The sequence below is a fragment of the Palaemon carinicauda genome, chromosome 6 (assembly GCF_036898095.1).
Source record: "Palaemon carinicauda isolate YSFRI2023 chromosome 6, ASM3689809v2, whole genome shotgun sequence".
Taxonomy (NCBI): domain Eukaryota; kingdom Metazoa; phylum Arthropoda; class Malacostraca; order Decapoda; family Palaemonidae; genus Palaemon; species Palaemon carinicauda.
This window is the reverse complement of record NC_090730.1, coordinates 28,632,241-28,655,594: the sequence shown is the minus strand read 5'-3', so window position 1 is coordinate 28,655,594 and position 23,354 is coordinate 28,632,241. Positions and strand designations below refer to the sequence as shown.

The 23,354-nt window shown below is 40.1% G+C and overlaps 1 protein-coding gene across 2 annotated transcripts in view; it reads left to right on the top strand.

The window, feature by feature from the left end:
* Positions 1-23,354, top strand: part of LOC137642536 (zinc finger FYVE domain-containing protein 1-like) — a 164,360-nt gene that overhangs the window by 63,012 nt on the left and 77,994 nt on the right. For both annotated transcript variants that reach the window (XM_068375172.1, XM_068375171.1), the window contains exons 6-8: positions 4,075-4,213; positions 6,862-6,962; positions 9,613-9,725. In XM_068375172.1, coding sequence (XP_068231273.1) covers positions 4,075-4,213; positions 6,862-6,962; positions 9,613-9,725 — 353 coding nt within the window. The remainder of the gene's footprint in view (positions 1-4,074; positions 4,214-6,861; positions 6,963-9,612; positions 9,726-23,354) is intronic.

Below are 23,354 nucleotides of genomic sequence, written 5' to 3'. Positions count from 1 at the left end.
TGTAAAGAAGGCGTCTGGAGGCTGGAGACCTGTCATCGACCTCTCAGCTCTGAACAGGTTTGTCAAGCAAACCCGGTTCAGCATGGGGACAGCAGACACGGTCAGACTTGCAGTGAGACCACAAGACTTCATGTGCACACTGGATCTAAAGGACGCGTACTTCCAGATCCCAATCCATCCGTCTTCCAGGAAGTACCTGAGATTCTGCCTAGACGACAAGATCTACCAGTTCAAGGTGCTGTGTTTCAGTCTCTCCACAGCTCCTCAGGTGTTCACCAGAGTGTTCACACTGATTTCATCTTGGGCGCACAGTAACGGCATTCGTCTCCTTCCTTATCTGGACGATTGGCTGATACTAGCAGACTTGGAGTCGACCCTTCTTCAGCACCGAGACAGGCTTCTGGATCTTTGCCAGGATCTGGGGATCGTGGTAAACCTCGAGAAGTCCTCTCTGCAGCCGTCCCAACGACTGGTTTATCTAGGCATGCTAATAGACACCAATCTCCACAAAGCCTTTTGGCGTCAATGACCTTAGATGTCAAGATGCCAGAAAACTTTCAATCAATCAATCAATCCACAAAGCCTTTCCATCAGACGACAGGATAGCAAGGCTGAGGAGGGTGGCGGAACCCTTCCTCAGGCGAGAAGAGCTCCCCGCCCAGTCGTGGTTGCGTCTCTTAGGTCACCTATCCTCCCTGGCTCGTCTGGTTCCAAACAGCCGCCTCAGGATGAGATCCTTACAGTGGCGGCTCAAGTCCCGGTGGAATCAAGGATCCGATTCTCCGGACATTTTGATCCCAATGGGGTCTTTGGAACAGACGGACTTGCGGTGGTGGCTGGTCGATGAGAACCTGCGGAAGGGGTTGAGTCTTCTCGTCCTCCCCCCGGAATTGACTCTGTTTTCGAATGCGTCAAAAGAAGGGTAGGGGCCGCACGTTCTGAACCAGAGGGCCTCAGGCCTTTGGTCAGAATCAGAAAAGTGCCTACACATCAACCTGCTAGAATTGAAGGCCGTATTTCTGGCTCTTCAGCAGTTCCAACGGTCCCTGGCGGGTCACTCCTTGGTGGTGATGAGCGACAACACCACGGTAGTGGCTTATATCAACAAGCAGGGAGGCACTTTTTCGCAGCAGCTATCCCATCGTGCGGTAGAGATTCTGAGGTGGACCGAAATCCACTCGATAACACTATCAGCTCGCTTCATTCCTGGCAAGAGGAATGTGCTCGCCGACAGTCTGAGCAGGGCCTCGCAGATAGTGAATACCGAGTGGTCTTTGGATCCTCAGATAGCCAACAAAGACCTGACTTTGTGGGGTTCCCCGACTGTGGACTTGTTCGCGACAGCGTTGAACTTCAAGCTGCCCCTGTACTACTCCCCAGTCCCAGACCCCAATGGACTCTGGCAAGATGCTTCCCAGCAACGGTGGGACAACATCGACGTGTACGCCTTCCCACCGTTCTGTCTGATGAGAAGGGTGCTCAACAGGACCAGACTTGGTCAACTGTTTGATGACTCTGGTAGCTCCGCTATGGCATCACGCGAAATGGTTCCCTGACCTTCTGCAGCTCCCGAGGGAACTTCCTCCACGACACGAGCTTCTCAGACAACCCCACTCCGGCGTCCCTCACAAGGCCGTGGCCTCGCTTCGGCTTCACGCCTGGAGACTATCCAGCGTCTCCTCGTGGAGAGAGGCTTTTCGCAACAGGTTACGGAGAGAATGTCTCGGCACCTGCGAAGGTCCTCTGAGGGAGTCTACTAAGCAAAGTGGAGAGTCTTTTGTGGTTGGTGTCGTGGGAGGGGTATCTCTCCACTCGATGCCACTATTCCAGCAATAGCGGACTTCCTCGTTTATCTGCGGGAAGAAATGCGCTTTTCAGTCTCGGCAGTGAAAGGCTATTGCTCAGCCTTAAACTTGGCCTTCAGGCTGATGGGCGTGGATATTTCTTCATCGCTAGAACTCTCTTTACTCATACGTAGCTATGAGCTTACCTGCCCCCAGTCGGAAGTGAGACCCCCTCCTTGGAACGTGGTTCGAGTCCTCAGGTCTCTTCAAGAGACACCCCTTGGAACCATTACACCAGGCCTCCGATCGCCACCTGTCTTGGAAGACGGCTTTCCTACTCGTCTTGGCTTCGGCCAAGCGGGTTAGTGAACTTCATAGTCTCTTGTACGACATCGCCCATTCAAGGGGATGGGGGGAGGTAACGTTCAGGTTCGTCCCTGAGTTTGTCGCCAAGACTCAGAATCCTGGAGTGCTGGATCCTCGGTTCGACTCTTTCAGGATTGCGAGTCTCCGTTCTGTAACAAGCGACCCAGACCAGCTGCTACTATGTCCAGTGAGGTGTCTGAGTCATTAATTGAAGAGAACGGCTGCAGTCCGTCCTCAAGTGCAAGCTTTGTTTGTGAGCCCAGGCAGGACTAAGAGGAGGGTCACCAGGAACACCATCTCAGCTTGGATTCGAAGGGTTATCCACCATGCCTTGAATCCAGACCCTCCTCCGTCACGTCGCCTTCGGGCACACGATGTCAGTGGTGTTGCTACATCCCTGGCCTTCAAGAGAAACTTCTCTGTGACGCAGGTACTTCAAGCTGGGGTCTGGAAGCGTCAGACGACCTTCACAGCCCACTACCTGCAAGACGTGACCCACAGGAGCCTCGATACGTTCTCTATTGGCCCTGTGGTGGCTGCACAACAGCTGGTCTAACCTCAGGCTCCTTTTTGGACAAGTAGCAGTAGGTTGAGGGCGTTGTTACCCGGTCTTAGTCTGCGTGAATGAAAGAGTATGTCTGACCCTTCTTTCTTCATTCTCCCCTCTCTTGGGGAAGCAGCATCCTGGTCCTCGCATAGCTGACCTCGACCTCTGCAGGTAACCCATGCTTCCTTGTGCTCCTAGTATTAAGCTTAATACTGTTGCGTCCCCCATACCCTGACGAGGTGGTATTGGGAACGTCCTATCCTAGATTCCTATCTAAAGGTCTCAAGGTCAACTTCATAGGATGAGTCACTCTCTCCTCCGCACACTGCTTATGTAGGCCACTCGTTCCTAGCGATGCTAGGAACTTGGTAGGTACAGGGGCTCCTTTTCTCTAGTGCTGCTCACTGAGGGATTGAGCCCCCGGGCAAGCCGAAGTCAGTAAGGCTGGGGACTTTCCACCCTTCCTAAGGGGTAAGTCACCCAATGTAAATAGCATGGTTTGTATTTCGGTTACGGAACAAATGACAAATTCGAAGGTAATTTGTATTTTTCCTAACCATACAAACCTTAGCTATTTACACATATGTGCCCGCCATCCCTGACCCTCAAGTCAAGTCCTACCTCTAAGTGAAGTGAAGCAAGTCACCAGCGTGTGTGTGTGTGTGGGGGGGGGGGGGGGGGGGGGGGTTAGCAAGCTACCCTTCCCCTACCCCCCTCTAACTAGCGCGGGGGTAATTAACCCTCGTTAAAACTATTGGCTCGTCATTTCAGCTGCGCTAAAAGGTAAACCCAATGTAAATAGCTAAGGTTTGTATGGTTAGGAAAAATACAAATTATCTTCGAATTTGTCATGTTTCATTATAATAAAAGTATATCAGTAAGCTGGCCATATTTCCTAAATGCATACCAGTTGTTATTTTGAAACCACTGTTTAGCATATTTCAGTTCACATCTGTATATTACGATCATAATACTGTACTGTACATTACATAATGTTCATACTTCAATTATTCTACAAAATTTCTTGTGATTTATAACAGATTCACTTCAATTATGTAGTAACAATGCATAAGTATGAGAGGAAGGCTAGCAAAGCAAAACATAGGCTGAGGAGAAAAGGTTAACAGACATAGTGAGCATTTCACATGTGTTTTCACGCTTGAACATAGACATAATCATTGACCCCTCAACATATCCTTTTGTCATTAATTACATGATTATACCCATTCAGCTGTCAAAATCTTGCATTTGATATGACATCTTCATATATGTGAAGTTATTCCATTTCTTTAGTTTTGTAGATTATAAATTAAATTACTTTATGAGTATTTTTGTAAGATTTTTTATGTGGTTCTGATAAAAAGATCCCATTTTCAGAACCAGTTCAAATCAGACATCATGCACCTTAGGAGTCTGGGGTGCCTACGATAGTTCAAGCAAAGCAATTATCCTTGACACAGAAGGAATGCTTGGCATTAGTAACATCTCCAAGCAACGGAAGCGTCTTCTTCTCAAAGTATGTACAGTACTGTATTAGAAACTATAAATTGTTACAAAGAGTATAATTATTGTTGATTTAATATGGTTTACAATATTTATGTATGGTTATTATTTGTTTGTATATGAAACCAAATCATCGTCCTTTAATAGGAGTATGATATCAGCTTAGCTGGAAATGGCTGTTTAACATTAAATGAGGTTGTAGTATTTACTGGTGGGAGGTTGGTAAACCCTACCCACTTGACAATCAACTCGTTCACTTACTTTTAATTTCAGTCAAAAGCAGTACAAACGTACTCCTATTGCCTCTCTAATTTGACTGTTTTAATCTTTTCTTTTTCTTTTAGAAAAAAATGGCTGAATGTGAAGGTTAGCCTTTGTGTTTGAGGGTTAGATTTAAGGAAAGCGATAGTCGTTTGTTATCTATATAAACTATAAATGTGTGACTGTTTTCTGTGCTGACATACAGTTACCCACAGTGTCCTTGTTACTGTTGGGTGGCATGACTGTTGCTTTCATTCCCTCACCAGTGTGGCTTTATAACAACAACAAAACATGAAAATGAGGAATTTGGCATTCCTTGGCCATAGCTAGTGCTCTGTCAGGAGGAGGTTTTGCTACTGCCAAGTGTGGAAGGGAAAGGGGGACTTCCTCTGTTCAGAAGAGGAACAAGTAGCTGAATCAGAAAAGTCCAGAAAGACCAATTGATAGGAGTTGCATGTGCGTAGACTCGGATTGATCTCTTCCCACGTGTGCGTCGGAGACTGTGCGGTAACGAAAACCAACAAAGACCAGGGAAGTGTCTTAATACACAGTACAGGTGCTCATACTTTTGTTACCTTTGCTCGATCTCAGACTAAACTGAGCATGCATACTGTCGACCGAGAAGAAGTCCGCCACCCTCATTCCTCCTTCAACAAGTATGGATGAGGTAGGTCAAATGATTTTGAGCCTGATATGCCATTTTCTCCTTGGATGCAGATGAAAGGACCCAGCTTGTAAACAACACTGATTCCATATGTCAATTGAAGGGGAGACTTTTTGCACACCTTCCCCAAACCTGCTGTGAGTAAAAGTGTTTTTTCCCTTAGAAAGCTGCTTTTTGTTATTAGGAGGGAGTAATGGAGCTCACCTGCTGAGCAATTCCTTCTTAGTTCGTAAAATGGATCATAAACCTGGTGTGACAGCTACTGCTGTGGTACCTGTTGCAGGTGAACAATCCCATGCACCCAAATCACCGGCTCTCTCGGCCAGGACAGGGTAGGATATATTCTTTGGGACAGAGTGTAAAAGCTTACCTGATAATGTTTCCCCATGACTTGGTCATCTAGACCTTGATCTCAGTATGGCAGATTTGACATAACAGCAGCAGGTATTGGAGGAGGAGGAGGAGGAGGAGGAGGAGGAGGTCCTGTGTCATCTCGAGAAGGAGCTCAGAAGTCTAGCCTTATTGGTATCTACCTTGATCACCTGTTGTGTACTCTACTTTGAAATGAAGATTGTTCCTGAGAGTTTCAGATAACTCTCACCTTAATACTTTTAGGCTGTTGCCTACAGACCCCTGGACCTCCTTCCTTTGTTTCTGTGGTGACTGCTCAGTAATTGCGTAACCTTCCCATCTCCTGCGTGGGAAAAGTAATACTAGGCATAAATATCAAGGGAAGTTAGAATCACTGGCCCTTTTACCATTTCTGTGCTCCTCTCAAATGGATGAAACAGCTGTAACTGTTATGTGCTGGTCAGTTTCAAAAGGGATCACCTTTCTAGCAGATCTAAGTTCTGCCTAAAAGTTTCCTCCATTCTCCTTGTAAGTTGGAGGATGGATCCGTGTCTTCCATTCACATTCATTTTGATAACTGGTTTGAAACTTCTAAAGTTATCTCCTTAATATAGAGACAGGTGTTCCATGACCTAGTACGGACTTAAGCTAGTATTAGTCAAAACTCTTACTGTATCTACATCCCCATTTTGTAGCTGTAGGAGGTTTTTGAAGTCACCTTTGCTCCCATACAGGTCCAGGAAAGATATCATGTCTAGAGAAGAAAAGAACCTTCCAGTCTAGATCTAGTGGGTGGCCTTCCACATATGGTTGAGTTTCTTATTTAAAGGATGAAGGGGCTGTATTTGCATAGGAAAAAATCAAAATTTTTAAAATAATTTGTGTTTGTTCCAACACAAATACAAACCTGAGTAAAGGACTTTGGTTTGTATTTAGGAAAAATACAAATTACCTCCAAATTTGTTATTTTTCCTAGCTATACATACTTCCTGCATCAGCTACCTTTTGGCCAAAGTTTAAAAGTGATGAGGCACAGTTTGGCATTTGGGCAACTCCCTCCCCACCTACCTCCCACTAACTAACGCACCTACTTTGTTGACGATTCAATTGCCATTCCGGCTCATACTGAAGACATATTCCTGTCTAAAGGACGGAGGTTTGTATAGTTAGGAAAAACACTGATTGCTTTAATATCTGATTTTATGGTTTTGTAGCAGCAGGATTTTATTATATAATAAGTATTACACAGTAAAAATTCAACACACCATTCAGCTGCAAATCCTATTTCAGTCTCTTACAATAAGGTAATTATTTTATTTTTTATCATTTTTGTATGCTATATTAATTTCTTATGTAGGCATTTAGAACTGTTATGCCTTCTTCAGGTTTTGGCCATATCAGATGTGATAATATATCGAACCCGAGCTGAAAGGCTCAACACAGATCTGTACAAATTCTTAGCAGAAGCATCACGTGCCTATACAAAGTAAGTGCTTGTGGTCTGATTACAAGGAAAATCTTTTAATTTGGTTCTAATCATGGTTTTTTGTTTATTATGGCATTGAAATATATACTTTTGAAGTAGATCAAATGTGCATGATAATTGCTTTAGTAGGAAATATGAGATCATTACATTGTGAGACAGAAAGTATAGTCCAATAATTTCTTCTTGTGGGTTAGAATATTTCAATAAATGTATATTAATATAGAATTTTAACCATTTTTAATGTTCTATTGACATTCAATGTTCTTTAAATACAGTACCATTCTATAAAATCTGTAATTTATGATATACTTGTAAACTTTCTTTGCGTTAGTTACATAAAAAAAATGATAATGTTGCAAGGTTCTATTTACAAAACTTTTTATTCTGCATTATGAAGAAAATTAAGTATTATGGATTACAGTACAGTTGGCCCTCCTTATCTGTGGGTATTGCGGTTAGAGGATTCTCCTTCCAAGCGATGTATTGCAGTATTAGTACTGAGCATATACCGTTCAATTTCTATGAACCTCCCTTGCTGTTCATATTGCTTCTTTCCGAGAAGCTCAGTTTATCGATGTTTATTAAGAATTGTTCAATTTTCTTTCCTTTCAAAAGATGCATGCCTTTAATACAGTAATGAAACAATCTAGAGGTTAATGGCAAGGAGTGCAAGCGGTTCCATGTTATTCAGTTTTTTTGTTGCATCGGTAATATGAAGGATTGTCCTACTTCCAGATTGTGATAGGTATACAATTCATTTTAAGTTTTCTTTTATGCTAGATTTATTAGCATTCCTACACAGTGATAATATTGTATCTTAAATAACCATTGTGAGGAGTGCAATCTCTCACTGATTCTATCTGGGAAAGTATGTTTCAAGTTCAAGTGTAGGGAACTGTGAGTCTACACTCTGCATTAGTAGAGCTTCTATTCTGTAAACAAAATGACTAACATTTAATTATCATAATGGCTGAGGCAGAGAGTATTTTTTAGTTTAAGGAGAATTCCAGAAAAGACTAGGGGGGTTGTTCATTGCGGAGTTGATGACAATATGACGCCAAATACTCACTTACCAGCCAAGTTTTGTTAGTGATGAGCCCAAAAGCTCTTAACTTATTTAACTTACTTTGTTATTCTCAGAAGGCCAGGGAGATTTTGTTTATTGGCAGTGACTCTGACTTATCTGCCCAGTTGCTTACACTTACCCGACTTTCATAGTTGGTTCAAGTGGTCATCGTCGTTCTTAGGTATCATAATGTATTCAGTAAGATTCTGGATGTTCACTGTATCTTACATAATTGAGATCTCATGGAGCCTTGAATTCTTTAGTTACTTTAGATCTTTCTGATGCTAAACCATTGCATCACCATATTCCAATTCACTCTTTTAGACATTTAGATTGTGAGGCAGAAGACAGAGTTGGTAGCTCGAATCATTACATCTCTCCTCACTAAAGTAATCTCTTTCAAACAACCAAGTTTTTCATTTGTGAAGAAGACATTGCACATCTTAGGATTTTCTTAATTGTTTAATATTGGTGATATATCAGGTAAGGCTGGTCAATTGCATCACATTGCAGATAACAATGCGTTTCATTTGTTTGCATCATGGATTTAGATTGATTGGGTAATTATTATCACCTGTGCTTTTATTACTGTTACGAGTCTTACTATGAAGGCAGGTGTGAAGAAATATAGTTCAAAATAACACAATGTTTAATCCACAAAATATTACATCGCTGATATGCAGTACGGGAGATAACGATGTATAGGTCTTGCCTTTAGTCCCTGATCCTCAACATGCGCAGCACTAACGTATTAGTAGTAAATGTTGAGTTTGAGAGATAAGTGAGAGGTAATCTTATTTCTAAAACTCCCTTATAACATGTTTTTAAGGAATATCTGATGTGGCTTTTTCATCAAATTATTTGGAAACAGCTGCTTCTAAGACTATACAGTTTATAACGCTCAATTCCTCCTTTTCTTTGTGGATAATGGTCATTAGATTATTATTATTACAAAAATGGCTGCTAATTTTTAGTTTTGTTCAGTCTCCAGTCTTCGATACCTCAACGTTTTGACTTGCATAAGACTAATCAGTTATCTGACTTTGTTATAGATTTCCATAAAATTTAGAGGCCATGGATTCATAGTATACAACAATTTGGTACATTTCATAAGTCATTCGCATATAACTGTCATACATACTTGCGATACAAGATACAGTGTAAGATCTAGAACAATATAGTATGAAGTAGGGTTTTTTTTATGCTGGGCTCAATGGAGCACTGCATACGTGCATGTGGCAAGCACTAACACATCTGGGCATAGAGCAGACGAGCGGATAATGGTATGTGCACTTTGAAATTTTTGCCAAATGCTTCATGGAATCTGTTTGAATAAATTTCAATGAATCCTTTTGTATGTTGTTATCAATTAGTCAATCTGGTATATATAAATCTAGGCTTGGCAAATCCCTGGATATGGAGGGAATACTGTACTGTATTAGGAAATAGACAGTAACTGTGAGCATTTTATTTTTTTCTAAGATACATATAGTTTGATTATAAATCTCTTGAAGAGGTGTAAAATATTACTCTAGTTTGTGATTGGTCAAAAGAAGTTTAATGGACAAATTTACTTTATTATAGATACTTCCGGAGTGATCTGGAGAAAGTCGCAAAGAAAGCAGAATGTGATTGCATATTTGGGCCACCTGTCTATATCTTTCATGACACACGACATACAGATGTTCTGAAAACAGGTGTGTTCAATGTAGATTTGCTTATCAATTATTGGTAAGTAATTTTGTGGATATCTTGTACTACTTCTGAGATATTTTGTTTAGGGATATTTTATGATATTCCGGAAGAATGGATTGGTCATATATGAACAAAAAGTATTTTAGTGGATGCTTGCTTGAAGATTTATCGTAAAGTATGTATAGTGAATAAATGTAGTTGTTGAATAGTGATACAGTGGCCTTTGGTTACAATATTGAACTTATTATTTTGTTTTATTTTCTGAGTGAATTTTTGGTAAAACATCAAACATCATATAATTCTTTAGATTATTCTACATAGATAGTCACATTATAATTCTTTGTAAATTTTTATGCAAAATTTGAACATTAATATTATACGTATGAGTTCAAGAATTGATTCATTCTTGTATTTATTGCTGTGGTAACTGACCTCATTTTGACACACTACTTTAGAATGCATGAACTGTCATTTTTTTTTTTTTTTTTTTTACCCAAGTAAAAGGTGTTTACCTAGATAGCCATTCAAAAACAATGTGATGAATAGTTATTTATGAAAGAAAGTAAATTCTACAAGTGAAAATACTGTAGCAAAACATTAGGAAAATGAAATAAGCCCCTTATGGACTGACTGAACCACAGCTTCTATATAATGTCCCAGGAGATTCAACAGCATGTTTGTATTCCTCATTTACTTACTGCGATTACTGGTGTGGTTGTGATGAATGCAATCTGACGGATTGTTGAGAATGTTTAAGGAATATAAACCAGGAAATAAGGGTATTGTGACTCCATTTTCCAAGGAAGAGACATTCCTATTACAGTATTAGCTTTTGTAAAATTTTGAGAGGATATGTAGTATGTTAAGTTTTTGGAGAAGAGAATGTCAAGTTGATACTTGGTGTTATAGACTTCTAAGTGTTCAAGGCTTGAAAGTAAAGAATTTATTTTAAGTAAAACTATTGTTAGGGAAGGTACTTGCTTCAAAGAAAATTAAAAAAACAGAATACATTACTAGAATTAGAGGACTTTGAGAATTGAGTAGGATGACAAATGATATTGATAACTAGGAAAACATGGCATATAATGAAGGCTAGGGAAAGGAAAAGGTAAAACAATGAAAGTTAAAGTCCAAGACCACTCAGGACAAGGGAAGTGAAATGGTCAAATTAACAGTAAGGGTTATACTGCTTCTATTTTTTCCTACACTAATACAAACTGTTGTCCTTTAACAAGAGTATGACTTCAGCACAGCTGGAATGACCGTTTAAACTTTTAATGTGGTAAACCAAGATACCTGTTGGGTGGCTGGTAGGGCACCTGCCCACCCAAGAGGTAGAACAACCTTCAATGACGAACTTCCCTCCACCCTTGTTTTTGGCTGATTAATGCCTCTTCTTTTTTATTTTTTCTGGGTATTTGTTTTATTTGTTCTTGATGCGATTCCACTGACAGACATGCGGCTCTGTCCTGGTAAGTCTGTCCGTAATTAAGACTAGTGTGCTAGAAAGCCAGAAGTGGATCCCAATTAACTCTTATAATTTTTTCAAGGAGCATGAATGTTTGGAGTCTTCAACCTATTATGACTGTAGGGTTTTGGGTTCTTTTAAAAGTTTAAATGCTCTCATGAATGGCAGAGGTAGGAGAGAGTGACAGTTCCCTTGTGTGCAGAGCAGTGCCTTAGAGACTGACCATATATAATATGTTCAGTGCCCACACCCCCTCTCCATCCAAACTAGGACAAGGGAGGGCCAGGCAATGGCTGCTGATGACTCAGCAGATAGACCTATAAGCTCTCTCAAAGGTTGCAGACACTACAAGAAACTATCGAGCTTGAGCAGGATGCGAACCCCTGTCCGGCAAACCTGACTTGGCAATTCCCAAGTTGATGCCAAAAAAGCTTTTTAACTCCTCCTTTCAACCTATGGGTTCAAAGCCTGCTGTCTTTTTGTTGTTTCTCCGGGACTGGATCCTCCTGAGGAATCCTCAAGAGTAAGGAGATTCTGCCTTGCTCTTGGGAAGTGTTTTGAAGAAGTCAGTGGTGTCACTTGACTTCTGCAAAAGAAATAACCCTCTTCATCCCATTGCCGTTATTGACAACAATTTTCACAAGGACCTGGATCTTCATAAGTAATGGTCTTCTCTAGGTATCAACAGTGCTTTACTGGCCGAGAAGCTTCCAGAGGTGTTAACTGCTGCTATAATCCAGAAGTCTTCCCTTGTAGAGGAGCTAGGTGATGTGTTGGCTTTCTGTTTCTTCTCCTGCTGCAGAGAGGTCACCCCCAGCCTGGAAATGCTCAATGTTGGTGAAGCGTGATAGCGGGAACCGAAGCTCACACGCTCGCCTTCCCCTAAAACCTCACCTGTTCCTGTACCTTCTTCCTCACCTGTTCCTGTACCTTCTTCCTCACCTGTTCCTGTACCTTCTTCCTCACCTGTTACTGACCCTTTGGATGTGATGCCTCCTGCCCCTAAGAGAAGGAAGAAGTCACCAAAGCATAGAATGACCAATTGGGCTGTGTCTCATGAGTCATAATTCAATTACTCTGGCCATTTTTCCTTTCTTAGTGAGGTGTAACCCTTCCTGGAAAGGTACTTTGGTACGTGGTACAAGATCTTGCGATCCTGCTACCAGTTCTAGGTCTCATGCGAGAACAAGCTGAGAATTACTGGTTAGGATGTTAGCTGCCACCTTCATCCCAATCCTACTCCAGAACATTCTTGCGATGCTTCTTTGACAGCAATGATGAAAGTTGCTCAAAAGAGATTATTATTATTATTATCATTATTATTATTAATATTGATCTTGTGGATGTGGTTGTTGTCATTATTATTATTATGATCATCGTTATTATTATTACTATCATTATTATTAATATCATTATCCAAGCTACAACCTTAGTTGGAAAAACAGGATGCTCTAAGCCTTAGGGCTCCAACAAAGGAAAAAATAAACTACATGAGAAGTAATGAATAATTAATATAAACATTTTTAGGTCAGTAACAACGGAAAAATGAATCTGTCATAAATAAAACTGATGAGGAGAGGTTTATGTAAACCTGTTCAACATAACATAACTGCAAGTTTGAACTTCTGAAATTCCACTTATTCATCTGGCCAATTAGGAAGATCATTCCACAATGTGGTCACAGCTGGAATAACACTTCTAGAAAGCTATGTAGTATTGAGACTCGTGATGGAGAAAGTGTGACTGTTAGAATTAGCTGCATACCTAGTACTATGTACAGGATGGTACAGGAGGGGAAGATATGAATGTAAAGGTTGGTCAGAATTATAAAGAAAACTTATGCAACATGCATAAAAAACTAACTGAACAACAGTACCAGAGATTAATATGCACTGTAAATCAGGAATAAGAAATTTAATAGACTGCAAGTTCTTGTCCAGCAAATTAACCTGTTAAGCGTCCCCCCTGGACCAGGCTGCCGCTAACGTACCATCATGCTTTTTTTTGCCCTGAGCGGTCATTTCACTAATGATAATTTTTCAAAGTTAATATCATTTCTTTATGCTTATAATTCACATTTATAGTTAAAAGTAGGGATATTAATTAAATGGTGAAATAAAATTAACAATACTACTATTATTTCATTTCAAAAGGCTACATAATACTGAATATTCTAATGGGTTCTTTCTATCTTCAATCGTAAATCTTACGCCAGAATCAACAACAAAAGCAAAGGGACAATCTCTCTCTCTCTCTCTCTCTCTCTCTCTCTCTCTCTCTCTCTCTCTCTATATATATATATATATATATATATATATATATATATATATATATATATATATATATACAGTAGGGTCCCGAATTAAGCGTGTTCGAATTACACGATTCCCCTTTTCCACGATCGCTATTTTTCGAAAATAAATTTTCTGTATCCACGAGGCTGTTCAAAGTTCGCGAGTCAAGCACTACAAAATGTATCAAATCTATAGTCTTTTTAAGTATATTGGTAGCCCTAAATACGGTGATTTATAATAAATGTTACAAAACAATATTAACATTACATTTCATTAACATAATTTCATGATGAATAGCCTATTTAAGGATAAAATTCCACAACAATGAAATCAACTGTTAACTGTGCGAGTCCAGCTGACAAAATGTAAACAGAAATGTGGTTACGTTCTCGGCAATCTTTATCTTTCTCCAACCTTACGATAATTGTAATGGTAGTGTTAATGATGGTATATTAAAGCATTATTTTTGTTTAGTACAGTATATTTAAAAGCCTTATTTTTCCCTCTGGGCGTTCAAGGTTTTCACGAGTAGACTGGGTTCGTTTATCGGCAGTGAATAGCCTAAACTTCGGTAACGAGTCGTCAATATTTTGTCATATTTTAAACAGTAGGCTATACATTTGATTTGCAAACATTGGTTTTGTCGAGTAGACGGTAAAATAAAATCTAGAGAGAGAGAGAGAGAGAGAGAGAGAGAGAGAGAGAGAGAGAGAGAGAGAGAGAGAGAGATTTGATGGCAGAAATCTCTCTCTCTCTCTCTCTCTCTCTCTCTCTCTCTCTCTCTCTCTCTCTCTAGATTTTATTTTACCGTCTACTCTTCAAAACCAATGTTTGCAAATCAAATGTATACTGTTTAAAATATGACAAAATATTGACGACTCGTTACCGAAGTTTAGGCTATTCACTGCCGATAAACGATAACAAACCCTTTAATGCAAACTAACTGTATCCTTTGATATTCCTCTATATTTATCACGAATTCCTTCTATACCTCCTCAGACACTCTTATTTCAAATATCTAAATTATTCTTATCACAACTAACACCATCTAGTCATTTTCATTCCATTATATCTATTATTCCTCTGAATCTTATTCCCTTTCCTTATTCTGTTTATTCGATGGGATTCGTTTTTCCCTTTACCGTCTTTCAGAATCTATTTTTAGCCACTGGCAACCATATCCCCCCTTCCCCCGTCTCCTACCGTCTCCCCTGCGAGTCCACCCAGCCTATCTCATCACTCCCCCCCCCCCCCTTCATCCTCCCCTGTTCTAGGTCTGTAACCTTCTGCGTCATAATATCTCTCTCTCTCTCTCTCTCTCTCTCTCTCTCTCTCTCTCTCTCTCTCTCTCTCTCTCTCTCGTTATACAATACGTACAAATAGATGAAGAAACCAAAATCGGTTTTCTTGAAGTGTCAATTAAATACAAAACGAAAAAATTATACCGTGTATACATCCATTTCAATCATAGCTTAAAATACGGTAACCGATTTCGTCCGCAAACCACTATTTTTTAGGAAACACCATTCTATTCCAGAAAATTTTTACTCTTTAAATGTCAATTGCGCTATAATAAAACATGTACTTATGTTGTTAAATTTCGGGTGTGTTTTAAAAATCGAGTATTGCTAACTTATTTTTGTTTTACTTTTGGCTGTGATCACATCAGCTGATGTCTAGCTTCCGCGCGAATACAATAACAAAGAATTGTTTACACCATTTCTTAACTTATTCAAACCATCTATACAGTTAATATTACATAAACACCAATGTGTTATAACCTATCATATTTATTGTTTAGTACTTTAAAACCATCCCTCTCTCTCTCTCTCTCTCTCTCTCTCTCTCTCTCTCTCTCTCTCTCTCTCTCTCTCTCTCTCTCTCTCTCTCTCTCTCTCTCTCTCTCTCTCATCGAACGTTATAGCGGTAACCTAATTGTTCGGTGACTTTAAAAATAGGCCTAGTACTTTCTTTTTTTACCTTTTTTTTGCATATGGATCCATAATTGAGGTGGGTACAAGTTGACTTATAACTGAAGTTAGGAAAAGTATTTTGGATATGGAAAGGACAATTATCTTTCGTAACAGTTTAGAATTATCGTAAGTTATCATTCTGTCATTAGCGGCAGTTTGCTATTGTGGATTAAACGCATAAGGAAAAAAAAAATTCCAGCTTTGCTACGAATTTAGGAATTTATATGGATACGGTAAGTAAAATATTTGTAATAACATAATGTTTACTAAATGTTTGTAATATCATTAGTTATGACTTAGATCATGTGTGTTTAATGCATTCGTTTGTTTATTATGATCGAAGATGGAGCGTAAACAAATGGAAGGTTTCCGTTTCAGGCGGCATCATAAAGAAAAACATTTCATAAATGGCATTCATTTCATTTATTTGAAAGTTCTAATAAAAAATAATTAGAACATTGGTAATAACAAATTCAACATATAATCTATACTTGGTAAAATTGCTGTCAATTCAAAAACACAGATGTATAAATGCGTCTGTTTCTTCGTTGTGATCAGAGTTAAACGTAAACAAAACATTGGTTGTCGTTTTCTATTCTGCTTTTTAGCGTGTTTAGGAAACACATGATATAAAATCGCCTTTATTTTGATAATTCTGGATTTTCAATCATACAACAAGCTAGTCTATAGAGTGATGGTTTTGCTATTCACCAGTTGTATTATACAATAGATATGACAAACATTAAAATTTGTCTGTATTTTGGGTTGTGTTGTAACGGGAAATATATGGTGTTTACACCTATCCTGGTTATAATTTTAACCATTTTTCAAGTTATTAGAACTTTAAAGTATATTAAATGTTTTATTTATTTACAAAAACAATTTGATATTATAAAGAAATACAGTATAGTACAAAGAAAGTATTGGAAATGGGTAGTAAACACATTTGAATAGGCAAATTGCTGGTTGCCATGGCCACAATGGAATTATTTCTGTTAGTTGTGTGTTTCGAAATTCGCGATTTTCCATTTCCACGAGGTCATTAATCGACCAAATTCTCGCATAATTCGGGACCCTACTGTATATATATATGTATATATATTGTTTCCTGTATACTTTTGATATATATTCGTCATACATTTTTACATTATTTATCCACTTTATTTTCTCTCTCTCTCTCTCTCTCTCTCTCTCTCTCTCTCTCTCTCTCTCTCTCTCTCTCTCTCTCTGTGTTTCCTTTCCTATATAGTTTTGTGAAATCTCGTTTTCCAGTCATTCGGCAATGAGAAGTCATTTTTGCTCTAGGCATCGAAAGAAAACTTTGTTTCTTCAAAATCCTCATCAATGGATGATTCAGAACTAGTGCTCTCATTATCAAACAGGTTATCATTATCAAATTCCTCAACAAGAATATCATTTATTTCATCTAAAGAAATAACCTTCACCTTTAGACCACTCATTGTAAAAGGAACAACAAACAACCTTATCCGCATAAGCGCCCGAAGCGCAATGAAAGGAAACCAGTTTTCTAACATCAAGCTACCTTCAGAAAAATAGTTGCCAGACATCATATAAGTTTCTATTTACAGCCCCCATATGCTGAGAGTGTTGCAAAGTGGTGATCCTATACTTGCTATACGAGTAAACGTATTATCACGAGACTGACGACTTGATAAAGGCAGTTAAAGTCATGAACGGAATATGCAGTTGAAGGCGGTACCGAGTAGCTCGTGGTGAACGGTTTATCACGTGGGTGACGCTTAACAGGTTAAGGTGAAATTCAGGAGCTGAAGACCAGACAGGAGAACAATAGTTGAACAATACTCGAAACAAGGCAGAATAAAAGAATTAAAACACTTCTTTAGAATAGATTAATCACCTGAAATATTAAAAAGATTCTAAAGCTTTTTCTTTTTTTCTTTTTTTTTGCAATTGAAGAAACAGACAATGCGTTTCTCAAAAGTAAATTTGCAATCAGGAATCACACCTAAACTTTTAAAGAAAGTCTTACAGAGTTTAAGAAACATTATCAATGCAGAGATCTGGATGTTAAGGGTTCAACTCCATGCCATAAGATAATTTATATTATGCACTAATTTTAGCTAGATGTTCATTAAGGGATTCAGCAACCCCAGATCTACATTCAGGAGGTGGAAATGAGACAGAGAGTGGCATTATCTACATATGCAACAAGCTTGTTTTCTAACCACATTTCGTGTAGATATGGAAGATTCTTCTTCTCATTCTTCGAAGCGGCGAGAGCCTCCTTCTAGCATATGAAGGAAGAATGTAGGTCAGGTTTCTTCTCATCGTCCTCTCTCTCCATGAGACCCTTCTCCACGAGCATGATTTCTACGCGCATGATTGCTACTCGTATGATCAGCATGCACACGATCTTCATGTACATATTCTCCAAGTGCATGATTAGCAAGCAAGTGTTAACTGTATACACAAGCAAAAGATCCTTGCTCTCAATTTTCATGCTTTCGATCTCCTCGTACTAAGTCTCCATGCACCCAGTCTCCATGTTCCCGGTCTCCTTACTGAGTGATCAGTCACCAAGTGGTCAGTCTCCTCACTTTAGTACGCCATGTGTCAGAAGACTCATCTGGAAGACTCCTCGCGTTTAGACACTGAGTAAGAGGATCCCAGACGCTTCGGCTTGGCGAGACTTGGATCCCAGGCGCTTTGGGTTAGGAAGACTCGGATCCCAGTTTAACCAAAGGTTCCAACTCTTGGTCACCTATTCCTTCCCATTGACGACAGATGTCACACTGCCTACCATTACACCAGGATCTTTCAATACACCTAGACTGGTCTGAATCACGTGTTCTTCTTGTGGAAGTCTGTATCCAGTGACCCTCCTAAGTGTAGAGGTTGTGCCTCCTGGTGGAATCTTCTTACACACTGTCGTGACATGATTCTAGACCAGGTGATGCCTTGACACTACTCAGATTGCTCTTGAAGCACTGAAAGACTTCATCTTGTTTGTAGATACGGGTCAGAGCTTTTCCTCCTCCAAGGTCAGGCACTAGTTGAACATGCCCTTGAGCCGTTCAGTGCTATAATTTCCCGCCTCTCCTTCAGAGACCAAGATACATAGTACCTCTTTGACCTAAGAGTTGAAGAGAGTGCGGGGCAGCTCAGCATCGGGATTTGAACAACATTCTTCGGTTCCTTTTTCCGCTGCAGAGTACCAACCCAGTTCCGTTCTTAGAGCAGTGCGTGAATACTTCAAAGGGAAGGGCCAATTTCTAGTGGCTTGTGTTAAATCTCCCTTTCGTGAGAGGGAAGAGTCTTGGAAGGTTGTTGATTTTTCAGCACCCAATTCAAGTGCTGTGCCAGCGTAGATGGAGAATCTCCTGACCAAGTCCACCTTCATCAAGGTTCTTGCTCTTATCAGGGAGTTCAAGGACCTTGGTTAGGTTTCCACAGAGCCTATCAAGGACAGGTGGATGGCCATTGATTGGTGTTTCGGTGGCCCTCAGATTGCTGATCCGAAGAATTCCCTTTGTTAGATCTCTTCAAACAAGATCCTGCCTCCAGCCCCTTTTGACAAAAAAAAAGTTTTTACTTGCTGGAAGCAGCAGCTCCATTGCCCCTTTAGATCAATCCAGCAGTAGCAGAGATCCCAGTGGAGAGACTTCCGCTTCCATAGAGGCATGCATGGTGAGCTTCTAAGCAACCCCTTTGATTGCCCACTGGTCTTAAATATACAGTAGTTTCATCTCAGGATTTATCAAGTCCTAAGACAAAGAAGAAATACACTGACCTCGTCCGCTCAGGTGCAAAGCCGGTTACTTTCTTAGTGTATCAGTCAGCAAACCAGTTAGTAAATTAGGCCTTGAAGACAAGTGATGCATTGGCCTCCCGCTGCACCAGCCAGGTGAGACAGGAAGCATCTCTTGTCATTTCGAATGCACTAATACTGGAGTCTGCGCTGCTCTTCGTGCCGAAGGATGTTGATGCCACTGTCTGGAAATGGAGAAATGCAAGGCATGACTCCTTTATCCAATGAGCAGTTGCTTTCAAGAACTCAGGACCTATGTCAATGGCTATGAGGGCTTCTTTAATGTAAGTCACGAAATTAGTACTGAAAAATCCGACAGTTACGCCCAGATCTCGATCTGCAGCTCCAGTCTCTTCTACTTTGAAGGAGAGCAAGGACAATGTCCCTTTCTTTTGTTAAGACAAGAATGATGATAGAGGTAGGAAGGGGGGAATGGGACACTGAGGTTGGCAATCCTTCTCCATCAGGTGCCACGAATCAGTGAATGCCTGTCGAACCATTGGGCAATGTGGCAGCGACATGGTGCAGAGATTTGGGTGTTAAAAGTCCTATGGGATAGACACGGCCTTCCTTTCACCAGCTTTCATCCTCCCCTTGATTGGTCTCTAACGGTGTTTCAGACCTACCTACTGAAATCACCGAAAGCTCTGGCACTTGCAACTGAGGTGGTAGCTATGATGGAGAAGAAGAAGAATGGGCTATTAGTTGTTCCAGGGTCTTGTGAATTCTACAGTCTGATTTTCTTGGTGGAAAAGTCAAACAGAGCATGGAGACCAGTCATCGACCTCTTTCCACAGAAGAGGTTTGTTCATCAAACTTCTTCCGAGGTGGAGACGGCAAGTAAGGAACGTGAATTCTACAGTCTGATTTTCTTGGTGGAAAAGTCAAACAGAGCATGGAGACCAGTCATCAACCTCTTTCAACAGAAGAGGTTTGTTCATCAAACTTCTTCCGAGGTGGAGACGGCAAGTAAGGAACGTGCTGCCATCAGAAAGGAAGACTTCATGCTGTCTGTAGACCCTAAAGATGCATATTTTCTAATACTGATCCATTAGTCTGGCAAAGTACCTCTGCTTTGTCATAGAGGGAGTTATATACCAATTCAAAGCGCTGTGCTTCATACTGTCTACTGCTCCCCAAGTGTTCTCTTCTTGTCTTGGGGCTCATACGAATGGGATCCTTTTTTTAAGATATCTCAATGATTGGCTGATTTTGTCATCCTTGAGAAGACAATTGCTCCAAGATTGAGAGTAACATTTTTAATTTTTCCCCGATTTTGAGATCGTGATCAATCAATAGAAGTAAAGTGTTATGGTCAAGAGAAAAGTTACGTACCTGGTAATGATAGTAGAGACAGCAGTAGGAGAGTCTTTCCATCAGATGGTCGTATCGTCAGACTGAAGATATAGTGGTTTTTAGATGGTTACGTCATCCTAACTGCGTTGTATGCTAAAGCAGACTATGTAGGTTTGGCTTGATTTTGCATAAATACACCAATTTTTTCATGTTTTATCATTATCTTCATATGTCTGGTAAACATATATCTTTAAGTCACCCACGTGGTAATGGAATACTGAAATGTGTATACGTGTCAGTTTTACGCTGCTTACACTTGGAGTGATTTTGTTTATTTTCCAAATATTGGGTATGATTAATTTTCCATAATGGCCAAACACAAAAGAAGGTCTTTAGCTGCCTGAAGGAGAAATGTGATAGTGGCATCTCAATTTAGATGGGCAAAAAAGTGTAAAGTGGACGAAAGTGATGGCGAGTCTGGCAGCAGTGAAGTGATGATGGTGACGAGTGATCAGTACCCCAAATAGGGGGGCGGGGACTTGGGGCTGTGCTTGCGGTAATGTGTAGAAATTGTATCCGGTAAGAAAGCTAGTTATTCTTCAAGTAATTTAGACTAGTTCTAAATAAGTATCGATAACGATATTTGTTAATGAAAGCTATAATGTTTTACTTTCCTTCATACTCTCATAGAATCTCATAGAAAAACTTTGACCGTCGATATCTCAAAACTATACTTATTGACCTTCAAAACTATGTTCCTCCACTATTTATCAATCAATTTCAAATCCAAATACATCGTTGTAAAGAGGAATAAATTTACAATATTTTGCACTGAGAAATTTTTTCTAAAGTATATTTTCTATTTTCTATATTTTTTCAAACTTAGAATATATAAATATTTATATAAAATAAATACTGAAATTATGGAAAATTCCTAGTGGCATTTTGTTTATATTGTAATAAACAAAATTCGTGGAAATTTTTAGTTAATTCTATTTGGTATTTCTTGATAAAAATTGAATTGAATTTTTTCTGTTTAATAGATTTTTTATTCATTTAAAAAAATAATAGACCGAATTTAATGAAACTTCCACCGATTCATCTTTGCACTAGTAGGTATAACATATAGAAAAATTAGATTCATCCAGTGATAAATATCGGGTTTGGGTTCAATGGAGGATGCTTTCCTTAATCGTTCAACAATTTCCCACTCGTCAGTGCCATCATCATCTGGGATATCTTTCGCCTCACGGGTGCCTCCACCAGAAATTGCTACAATAGTGTCTGAAGTATCACTGGTCATCAGCCACCGATCTCCCGAAAATTTAGGTTCCCATAGAACAGGATGTGAGAGACGATATGTTTTGTCGGTTGAACAACGAAAACCTCACCAGAGGAGCTGTACTTGACTCCCCACCTCTGGAGGTGATGTTGTTCACAGAAACATCCAAGGAGGGGTATGGTACATACCCGAGGGACTGGACCCCCTGGGATCATGGTACAAAGAAGAGATGCTCCTGCACATCATCCTGATGGAGATGCAAACAGCATTTCTAGAACTTTCCAACACATTTTGATGGGGGACTAGGTAACGTTGATGAGCGACAACACTACTATAGTATTCTACATCAAAAAGCAAGGAGGAACTGTTTAACAGTCCTTCTGTAAGTTAACAAAGTAGGCTCACACTTAGTGATTGAGGCTCCTACCAGATTCCAGGCAAGAGGATTTTACTGTACTTGCAAACATGCTCAGCCCTCACAGGCAGTTGGTAGGAGTGGAGTGGTCTCTACTACCCTGTGTGGCAGAAAGGCTTCTTGCCCTTTTGTTTTCAACAGCGATCCACATGCCATCTGGCTATGCAAGAATCTTCCAGTGTTTTGCTCACTGGTCCCAGATCCATCAGCAGAGATAGAGGAAATCTCCCAACATCCTTGGGACAATATGGATGGTTATGCCTTTTCACCCTACTGCCTGATATGTTGAGCAACCTGACTGTTGACGACCTAGAGTATCCGAATGACCCTGGTGGCTCCCAAGTGGCTAAACGCTGAATGGTTTTTGGATTTGATGCTCCTAGTCGAAGTAACGAGAGAACTACCCCTATTGCCCAACTTACTCTGTCAGCCCCATCTTCAGAGGTAGCACAACTCTGTGGCAGCCTTGTCACTTCACGGGTGGCGACTACTGTATCCAGCATCTCCTCCGAGTGAAAGGCTTTTTGTGATATACTGCCTAGTAGATAGCTGGATATCTACAAAGATCCTGTGCAGCTCTCTACCAGGGGAAAGTGGGCCATTTTCTGCAATTGGTGTCAGAAACGGGCTACTTCTCTGTTCCGAGCCACTCTGCAAGTGATAATTGATTTTATTTCCTTGTCTTCCCTTGTTGAGAGAGAGTGAGTCCTCTCAGCCTCCTTGGTGAAAGGGTCATCCTTAGCTTAGGTTATCAGATTGAAGGACTTAGACCAATCATTTTTGTGGGAATTGTCTCTACACATGAGGAACTTCAAGCAGTGTTGCCCTCCAAGAGAAATCAGACCTCTGGAATAGGACATCACAAGAGTTCTTATTACTCTTTGGCTGTCTTCGTACGAGCCCTTAAAGAGAGTGTCAGACAGGAATCTAACACTCAGGACTGTGTTTCTGCTGGCCTTAGCCTGGTATTTTACAAGTCATTTGGAGTGATGGAAGGAACTCTTATTAAGTTTGTCCCAGAGTTCATGGACAAGACCCGGAACCCAGCAGTCCATAACCCCAGGTTTCAGTACTTCTTCATCACTTATCTCCAAGTTGCGACTAGCAATAGTG